Genomic DNA, 9,656 nt, shown 5'->3' on the forward strand with positions numbered 1-9,656 from the left:
CTGAGGACTCCGCCCTGGATGTGCCGTGGCCCTGTCCCCTCCCAGCCACTGTCGGAGCTGGCCCAAGTTCTGGGTCTCACATCACCCTCTGAGCTGCTCGGGCTGGGCCTGCCCGCTGGTGGCCACTCCCAGGCAGGCTCCGTCGTCCCTGCTGCGGCCCCCTGGCGCTGTGGGGCCCGGCTGGCCGTCCCTTTCTCGTGCCTGTGTCCCGGTGACCCTCCTCCCCACTCCTAGCTCTACTCTTACCGCGCCATCCTAAGAACACGCCTCCTCCTCTTTCTTCTCTCATCTGATGAGGGAGCTTGGGAAAAGGAAAGGAGGAGGCCCCTCCGGCGCCCACCCAGCCTGGCGCCGCCCAGGTGCTCCCGGGGTTCCGGAACGCCCGGCACGGCCGCCATCCTCAGGGCGAAGCTGCTGCCCTCCAGACCAGGGCTGCCGGCTCCCACTCGCCTTCGTCCTGCTGGCTGTGGGGCTCCCGCGCGGCAGTGCTGCTTTCTTGGGCGCAAGGTTTCCGCCCCCGGGGGCTGCTGCCACTCTTTCCCTCTGACGCTTTTCTGTAAGTCTCCAAGGTTTCTGGGCAGCATGTTGCGATCCACGCAGGACTCACAGCAGGTGTGACTCTGGGAGGGAACAGGGGCTTCGTGGCCAGCAGGGCTTTCGCCGTGTTCTATTGGTTTGTGTCTCTCCAAACTCTCTCCAAGGATCGTGTTCTTAAAATGAATAGGAACAGTAACCAGCATTCTTCAGAGAGACAGGAGATCAGAGCCGCACAGGCCCGTCAGAGCTTGTTGACGTGGCAGGGGACGGCCCTTGGGAACCCACTCGGGCCCCAGATCGGCTGTGGCGAAGTGGCTGAGAGGGGCCGCGGGTCCCAGAGCGGCGTCCTGGCTGATGGGGCCGCGTCTGTGGCGGCACACCCCTGCCCCGGCTTCACGTGACCCTCATCGCCTTGAGCAGAAGCAGGCAATGGGGCAGGAGCCCGCCTGGAGAACCCGGAACCCGGCCCAGCAGCTGATTCAGCTGCTCTTAACCACAAACACCAGGCTCAGAGGAGGCTGAAGGTCCCGGAACATGTCACCTACCAGCTCAGGAGTCCCCACCAAGCCTCAAAACGGCGCTGCGCTGAGGTACCAGGACCACAGGGTGTGGCCCACGCCTTGACGCAGACCAGCGCACCACAGTGGCTTGCAGTGGAGGGGTGCAGTGAGGTCCCCACAGGGCTTTGGGAGGCTGGCCTGGGCGTCCGGGCGCTCCGGCCTTTTTATCTGCACTAGGTCACGTATTCAGCAAACACTGACTAAGTGCACAGTTGGGTGCAAGGCACTGACTGACGTGGGGACGGATGCACAGTGGCTCCTGCCCTCTAGGAGCTCATGGTCTAGGAGAGACGAGGCGTGTGTGCGCAGTGCACCAGGCAGGATGGTGCCAGACTCTCGGATGGTATAGATGGCGGTCCCTGGTCTGGGTCACGGGAGAGCAAGCCATGCGAAAGAGGGGTGGGGGCTCGCAGGGAGTGCCGACAGGAACAGCCTCCAGGCAGCGGAGGTCAAGGTGTTTAGTGGCTCGACTGAATGCTCAGGGACTCGGGCAGGCAACACCACTCGGGCAGAAACGTTTCACCCTGTCATCATTACTTTTGGGACCTGGCCCAGAACACGTTTGAGGAAAACAGTCCACGGTGCTACCGTAGTAGCCATCTGGCTCTATACCCTGATCAGTTACATGGCGCCGCCCACTTTCTCACTGGCCGGTCCCTCCAAAGCTTGTCCTTTAGGGAAGGACTTCCCGTAGCTCGTGGCGGGTGCTTCGTGCCTGAGCAAGCGGGTGTTTCCACACGCGCACATGACGCGACGCTGTCTCCCATTACAGGAGAAGCTGATTGACTCGCTGAGCAAGAAGATCAACCAGGTGTACAGGGTCTGCATTGGCGACGCCGAGGTGGGCAACCTCAACCCGGTGCAGAAGCTGGTCAAGGTGGAGTCACGCCTCGTGGAGCTAAGCGACCTCATCGAGTCCGTGCCCAGGGAGAACGTGGAGGCCATCGAGCGCCTGAAGCACAAGGAGCGGCGGCAACGGTGGGTCGAGGCGTGGGCCTGGCGTGGGGGAGGGGTGCTGTCAGGCTGGCCCGCACACGGCAGCGGAGCGGCGGGGTTCTCACAGGTGACACGGCCAGTGGGGTTCTCACGGGTGACACAGGACAGCAGCGTTCTCACGGGTGACATGGGGCTGGCGGGGCTCTCACGGCGACATGGGCTTCCTCCGTCCCCAAGATGATCTCGGACCTCTGATGCCAGCAGACCAGCATCCTTTTCAGTAGCAAATGCAGCCTCATGCGAGTGTGATGGCAACTTACTTCCCGCAGGGAGACCTGAGTGTAATTCCAGTTACTTCCATTCTTATTAGAAAGATAATTTTGGTTAATCTTCTCCAGGGTTTGAAGGCACCTAGTACCGCACCTGATTTTGCAACTAAAACTGGCCATGGGAGCTCCCGCCCGCGGTCCCAGTCCTCTGGGAGGCCCAGGCAGGAGAAGCACTTGAGCCCAGGAGTTTGAAACCAGCCTGGGCAACACAGCACCCCCAAAGAAAACCTGAGCCAGGCATGGTGGTGCCAATACTCAAGAGGTGGAGGGGGAGGCTCACTTGAGCCCAGGAGGTCGAGGCTGCCAGTGAGCTGCCACGATGGCAACACTGCACTCCCGCCCGGCTGACAGAGCGAGAGCCTGAACCGCCCTTCCCCGGCCAAAAGCAAGAACTGCTACGTCTTGCTCCCTTTAGGGCTGTGGTGGGGGAAAGTGAGGTGAGGCCATCTGTGCGACCCACCTAGTCCCAGGCCTGGGGACAGGCACTAGGGGGTGACCGCTGCTCTAGGGACCTGGCTCATTGAATCTCAAAGGAAAGGCTCTACACCAGCCACAGAAGCAGCATCGACTGGGCACTTCTTAACTTGAGGCCTCTTGATCCGAAAAGACTGTGGCTTGCTGAGCCATCCACTCGCAATCTGCATGCTCTTCTGCATGTACGGGGCACTTCGGTGAGAGTTGGTTCAAGCCACAATCACACAAACCGCCTGGAAAGCGATGAACCGTGATTAGTGGCGAAAAGGTGTGGTCTCACTCTAGACTAGGATCTGGGCAGATTTCATTTCTTCCCAAGTGGCGAAACGGAATTCCTCGTTTCAGCACGGTACTTGTTTTGAGACGGGCTGTGGGTCCATGGAGTCTGGAAGGGCTGACACTAGCCGCTCGCCTTGCGACCGCAGCCAGGGGGCGCTTCCTTGCCTTCTGCGGGTTCTGGTTCTGGGAGCATCTCCCCCCTCTCGTGACAGGTTGCGTGACGAGAAAATGAAAGAGAAACAGAAACACCAGGAGGAAAGGCTGAAGGCGGCTCTGGAGAGAGCCGTGGCCCAGCCCAAGAAAAAGGTAAGTGTGCGCCGTGCTTCAGCCTGCCATGCCAGCACGGAGCTTCCCCCGCCTCTGGTTGCTGCTTCTAGAAGAATCCAAATTCCTGAGTTCACAGGTCTGTCAGAGCACTTGTTAGTAGAAGAAGCCCCTTCCCGCTCTTCTCTCTTTAGCCCCGGACCCATTAAAACCCGAGAATCTTTAGTGGCTTTCTGGACCAGGTTACCCAAGCAGACAGTTCATGGTTCAAAAGACAAAAGAGCACTCAGCAGAGCCAGCCTCTGCCGGTCCTCCTCCCGGAGGCAGGCACTGTTGAGGTCCACCTGCTCTTTTTCTGGCAAATGATAGCTAGGAGCCTGGCGTCTCCCACTCAGGGCTGGAGAGTGGACCCAGAGAGCGGCATGTAACTGCAAGGGACTTCTCAGCCCTGCGCCGTAAGCACGGCGGGACCGACAGTTGGTGCTAACACGACGTGCCCTGTCACTTCTGGCTGAGCGGCGGATTCCGGACAGAAGCCAAGGTTCCACGTGTGGCCGAGAGGCATGGGGTCACACAGCCACGGAGGGCACGTGGGGGGGGTTTCGTCTCTTCCTCCTCTGGGAAGGGGTCCGAATGTGTTCTGGAGAGGCAATTTCATGGCGATCCTCAAAGGCAACATGAGCGCCGCTGTTAGCACAGTGTTTGGATGCTTGCCTGGAGGCAAGACTTAGAGAAAGCCCTGAAGTGTGCTGTTCCTACGTACCACGCTCAAACACCATGACCGGGGAATATCGTTTAAAGAAGCACCTTATCTTAAGGCCAGGTCTGGTGGCTCACGCTTGTAATTCCAGCACTTTGGGAGGTCGATGCAGGATAGCTTGAGCCTAGGAGTTCAAGACCAGCCTGGGCAACACAGTGAGAACTTGTCACTACAAAAAATAAAAACCAAGCCAGGAGTGGTGGTGCACCTGTCATCCCAGCTACTGGGAGGCTGAGGCAGGAAGACTGTCTGAACCCAGGAGGTTGAGGCTGCAGTGAGCCATGATTGCACCACTGCACTCCAGCATGGGCGACAGAGTGAAACCTTGACTCAAAAAAAAAAAAAGGACATCTTGGCTGGGCATGGTGGCTCAAAGCTGTAATCCCAGCACTTTGAGAGGCCAAGGTGAGAGGACTGCCTGAGCCCGTGGGTTCGAGACCAGTGTGGGCAACATAGTGAGCCCTCGTCTCTACAATAAATCAAAAAATTAGCCAGGCATGGTAGCATGTACCTGTAGTTCCAGCTACTTGGAAGACTCAGGTGGAAGGATCACCAGAGTCCAGCAGGTCGATGCTGGGGTGCCTGTGAGCATGTCACTGCACTCCAGCCTGGGCGACAGAGAGAGACTCCACCTGGGGGGGGGGACACATTCTAACTATGATATTTGCGTAGTTCAATTTCAAAGCAGTTCTTCCCGAGACTCTCCTCTGTTTCCTTCTTGCGGGACTGACACCGGCACCCTTACATGTGCGTGGAGTCTGTGAACCCAGTGAGCTCAAGTGGCCATTTTGTAACGTACCCACCTTTCCTTCCAGGCCATGAGTCTTGGGGTCCTCTCTACCCCCAACACCTGGAACACAGTAGATCCTCAACTGGGGTTTACTGAATTAACAGACTATGCACATGAAAGCTTAATTTAGGGAAAACACTTACCTGACAGATCCATACACAAGCTCCGCCAGGAGCTGACTCAGCCAGGACCCTTCACCCTTTGGCGAGGCTGCCAAAGACCCTTGACAGATTGTGATATCAGGAGCAGCTGGCAACTGGCCCCCAGGGAACTCCTGTGGCGATGATGGGGCAGAGAGCCATTGCCGCCTGGGCCTCCCAGGCCAGAGAGGTCAAGTGCCCTGTACACAGGTGAGCCTCCTGGGGACACGTCCTGCCTTACGCTCACGGCACCCTCTGGAGAACAGTGGCGCCCCATCCAGCCTCACATCCCACAGAATCACGGCCGCTCCCTCATGCACCTCATTGACACAGCCAGCCATGAGAGCAAAACAGAAAAGGGGGTGAGAATCCCAAGACCAGGAGAGAGTAGTGACATGCTTGAGTACATTCACCCCAGAGTTGAGCAGGTGTGACCTGGGTGTCCTGAGCCTCTCCTGGCAGGACGTCACAAGAGCTGATGGCAGATGGTGCTTAAGACAGCACGCGGTCTTCCAAGGCCTGTGCATCACAAGACTTCGGAACACCACTGGCAGGGGCCCCCCAGAAGCTGCCTCTTCTCAGCACGCTGACGGGCCACAGCCCGCCCCAAGAAGTGTAGCCGTGGCCTCCAACAGGGGCTTCCCAGCCGACCCCACCTGAAGCACACACGACTCGGTGGTTTTCCCATCTCCAAGTCCCCCAACGCCCAGCCGCGCTCAATTTGCTGCTCAGCTCTGCCTGACACATCAGGCATCCGCCAGGGTCTCCCTGCTAAGTGACAAGGTCACATTGTGCTCTTCGTTACCGCTTGCGACTCTTGTAAATATCAAGTCGGTATCTCACATACTTCAGTAGGAAACGCTTACACTCAAGAACACTAAGCATTTTGCCTTTCTGCTTTTGTTTCAGATGGGAAGACGACTTGTCTACCGTTCAAAACCCCCATCCGGGAACAGACACAGGCTGCTTCTAGTCAGTGACACAAGAACAAAAACACTAGAGGAAGAGTATTTCTTCACTTGAAGAGCCGGAAGACACTCTAATGCCAGAACGCTCTCGGCAGACTCAAGTTCTGGCTTTCGCTGCCGGCAGTGTTCGGCCCCACATCCGGCCTGATCCACTAGAAGAAGCCAAGCCCTTACTCTGAGGGCCATAGGGTTAGGAATTAGTTATTTCCTTTCGTTGAAGCCTTTTAGTATTCCTAAGTAGTACTCCACATAGCTAGCGATCTTTATCTACACTAAGCTGCCCCACTTGGGACACACCCGGAGATAGGTTACTGACGAAGCCGTCTGGTAAATGACCGTTCAAGTGTCCTCACGGTGGTTCTGGCATGAGGTCTTACTACACTTTCCCAGCCAGGCTGTGGGAGGCTCCGGGCACAGTGCTGCCACCGACCGAGACACCCTCTACCGACACAACGCCCGGAAACAGCTGGAGAATCTTGAGGCGTTTAAAAGGAAAACCACTACATTAAGGTCTCCGAATGCAGCTATGAGACTGATGTTTATTTTGTATTACGTTCTGCTCAGAAAATGTTATTCTACGTGAACAAACCGTACATACGTCCTCAGCCTTAAATGTCAGTCCACAATTTCTGTTGTGTCCTATCTCCACGGTCATTTTAGTTTTCAGACGACACCTCAATTTTAGCTACAATATGTGCAATTAGCTTGATATATAATTATCGTTTCCTGACTACCAAGTAAAACAGTGTGTGTGTATATATATATAAAGGAAATGTTTCATTTCATACATGTTAAAAGTGGCTCAAAAGTAACTAAAAGAAACAGTAGCTTGTAAAAGGTCTCAGTTAGTACATAACTACAAGAAAAGGTCTGAAATGCACCTCTGCAAAGACGTTTAAAGCATATAAATAATTATCCCTTATAGGAAAGAAGCAGGATATCAGGCTTACAGACCCAAACCAACCTAAGTGAAGCCCAGTGGCGTCTAAGCATGAGTTCTGTGAACAATCTTCCAACTGCTTCAACATGTGCACTTTGCACGTAAAATACCTGCATTCGAAGAGTTCACAAGTCAAGGTGAAAAACAAACAGATCTTTATTGTCTAGAAATATATATAAAAAAACCACACAAAAGCTGCTATTCCCTCATTTCCCCATCTTCTTCCTCTTCTTCAACACCTCTGATATAAAGGACGTTGTTACACCTGCAAATAGAAACACAGTCATGTTGTTCCAACCAGAAGCTATGTGTGAAGTGAATTACGATGTTCAGTTATGAAAATACCAAGCACTAACGTTAGAAGATACTACTCTCTTTCGAAAAGAGCTTTACAGACTTGTTCAAAAGCACATGGCACTTCTTTTTCACCATGAGACTGTTATGACATCTTTATGATTTTCCAAAGGGATTACTCGAATTTGGAGGTTTGAAAACAAGTATAATGAAAATTCTTCACAGCAGCCAGACCCAAGAAACATCCAAAAAACTAAGGTCACAGCCAAGGGCAGAAAACTTAGTATCCACACCGGAAGAATCTTAAGGATGCTCAGGTCTGAAACATTTAAATCTTATCTCAGACAAGTCTAACAGTAGCTGTAAGGTAGGATGCTGAGTTAATGGTGATTTTTTTGTAGAAGTAATTCCAAGACCCTCACTCACACCACGGCTGTTATTACCTTATTAAAACTTCACCCAGGTGTCCAGACAGCGCCCCGTCTATGTATTCTTCTGTGTTTGCAAGCTTCAATACAAAGAAATATATTAGTACAATCAGAGGAAGAAAACAGTAGCAACACACCAAAGGCTGGCTAGATGTCTTATTGCCTGAGACCTTTCTAGACCAACAACTCAGCTATATCCACAACTAATCATCAGAAGATCAAACAGCTTTCGGCTACTACCACAGTACATTTTGGTTTCACATCAACATTCAGTAAAAGTAACATTCACGGATCCAGAACTAATATATAATAAAGCTAAAGCTTGTTTCAATGTAAGTTTCAATGTTTCTTTCTACTAGGTATCAGACCTGTGTGGAGGGAGGCAAGTAAGTCGTGACAAAAAGTTTTCTGGAAATTCAGTTCTAATAAACACCAAGTTTCCTCAGACTGAAAGCATTACAAACCATGCTGAGTCATCCAAACGGGCGTGCAAGAGCTGGGGCTAAAACGCCACATATCTGTATACCAGTCAGCAACCAAAGCCAAGAAGAGTAAGCGCTTGTACTGAAAGTGTGTGTTCTAAGAAACAGGGAAAGACAAGTTCTTAGAGGAGGTAAGACAGTTAAGAGTGACCTCTACAGCGACCTCGGAGACCTTTCCTTCTACATGTAGGCAATAGACCTTACTTGCCATTTTTAAACATCACAACAGTGCCACTGGGGACTCACAAAAGGAAGGAAGAGGAGAGAGGGAAGAGGGGTTTTCCTTCCCAACTAGGTGTGTGGAGAGGAGAAAGCAAAATACGGCTGACCGGGGATGAGACAGAAGGTTTTTCACACCTGCTGAGGAACAGATCATGTCCCGAATCCAGTCCTCACCATTACTTAATGGGCACTGACCGGCAGCCTAACCTTATCACTCCTCCCTGAACTCAACCTGTTCTGGCCTCTTGGCATGTGCCTTCAACATGCTGCTGGGCACGCTTCTGCCACAGGGCCTTCGCACCTGCTGTTTCCTCACGCTGGGATGCTCTTTCCCCAGAGAGGCCAATAGCAAATGCCTAACATTGCACACACTGCCACTCATTCCCTCTCTTTCTCTTCACAGCCCCACACCGGACATATCTTCTTACCATCTCTCACTAACACATCAACTCTTGAGGGCAGGAACTTTGTTTTGCTCACTGCTATATTCACAGTGCCAGGCACTATGGACACTCAATAAATATCTGCTAAGCGAACAAACTCAGAGATACGTTTTCTAACTCTACCAGGCTGAGGCGGAAGGACTGCCTGAGCCCAGCAGGTAGAGACCGCAGTGGCTGTGAGCGTGCCACTGCACTACAGCCTGGGTGACAGAGTGAGTCTTCAAAAAAAAAAAATTGTTCTTTTAAAGTGTATAAGTACCTAACAATAACTACCTAAGTATTCCTCCTGTTAGTACTCTGCTTGCAAGTATGGCATCCTTAGGTTCATGGTTGGATTGACTACCCGTCCAGGTAACCTTTAAAAACCTGGTTAGAAACTACCACCACTAACCAACCAAAAGAAAAAAACAAAAAAAACAAAAAACAAAAAACCAAACAACTCAAAATGTTCACAAGACATGAACAGGCGTTTCTCCAAAGAAGATAAGCAAATGGTTTAAAAAAAAAAAAAAAAACATGAAAAAGTGCTCAATACCGTCATTAGGTAAATGCAAATCAAAACCACTTCACAGTCATTAGGAGATAGCAAATGTTAAAAAAATAGAAACACACAAACACACAGAAAAGGAGTCAGTGTTGGCGAGGATATGGAGAAACTGGAACCCTTGTAAAATGCTGAGGAGGGTGTAAAACTGTGCAGCTGCTGTGGAGAACAGGGTGGCAGCTCCTCAAAAGCTAGGCCCAGAATTACCCTATGCCCCAGCAACGCCACCTCCGGGTGTACCTCCAAAAGAGCAGAAAGCAGGTGCT

General features: G+C 52.4%; 1 protein-coding gene and 1 long non-coding RNA gene across 2 annotated transcripts in view; one reads left to right on the forward strand and one right to left on the reverse strand.

Moving 5' to 3' along the window:
* The window catches only part of CCDC38 (coiled-coil domain containing 38), a 31,196-nt gene extending 25,104 nt beyond the window's left edge, over window positions 1–6,092 (forward strand). The window contains exons 12-14 of the mRNA XM_008063300.1: window positions 1,870–2,075; window positions 3,328–3,421; window positions 5,979–6,092. Of these exons, the coding sequence (XP_008061491.1) occupies window positions 1,870–2,075; window positions 3,328–3,421; window positions 5,979–6,092 (414 nt within the window). The remainder of the gene's footprint in view (window positions 1–1,869; window positions 2,076–3,327; window positions 3,422–5,978) is intronic.
* A 1,017-nt stretch (window positions 6,093–7,109) lies between these two features.
* Window positions 7,110–8,027, reverse strand: LOC103265653. Its single transcript, XR_504652.1, has 2 exons — window positions 7,715–8,027; window positions 7,110–7,242 (listed from the first exon to the last, which is right to left on the reverse strand). It is a non-coding gene; the product is annotated as an uncharacterized LOC103265653 (long non-coding RNA).
* Window positions 8,028–9,656: the final 1,629 nt, after the last annotated feature.

The sequence above is a fragment of the Carlito syrichta genome, unplaced genomic scaffold (genome assembly GCF_000164805.1).
Source record: "Carlito syrichta isolate Samal-C Ts95f unplaced genomic scaffold, Tarsius_syrichta-2.0.1 Scaffold98168, whole genome shotgun sequence".
NCBI classification, from domain to species: domain Eukaryota; kingdom Metazoa; phylum Chordata; class Mammalia; order Primates; family Tarsiidae; genus Carlito; species Carlito syrichta.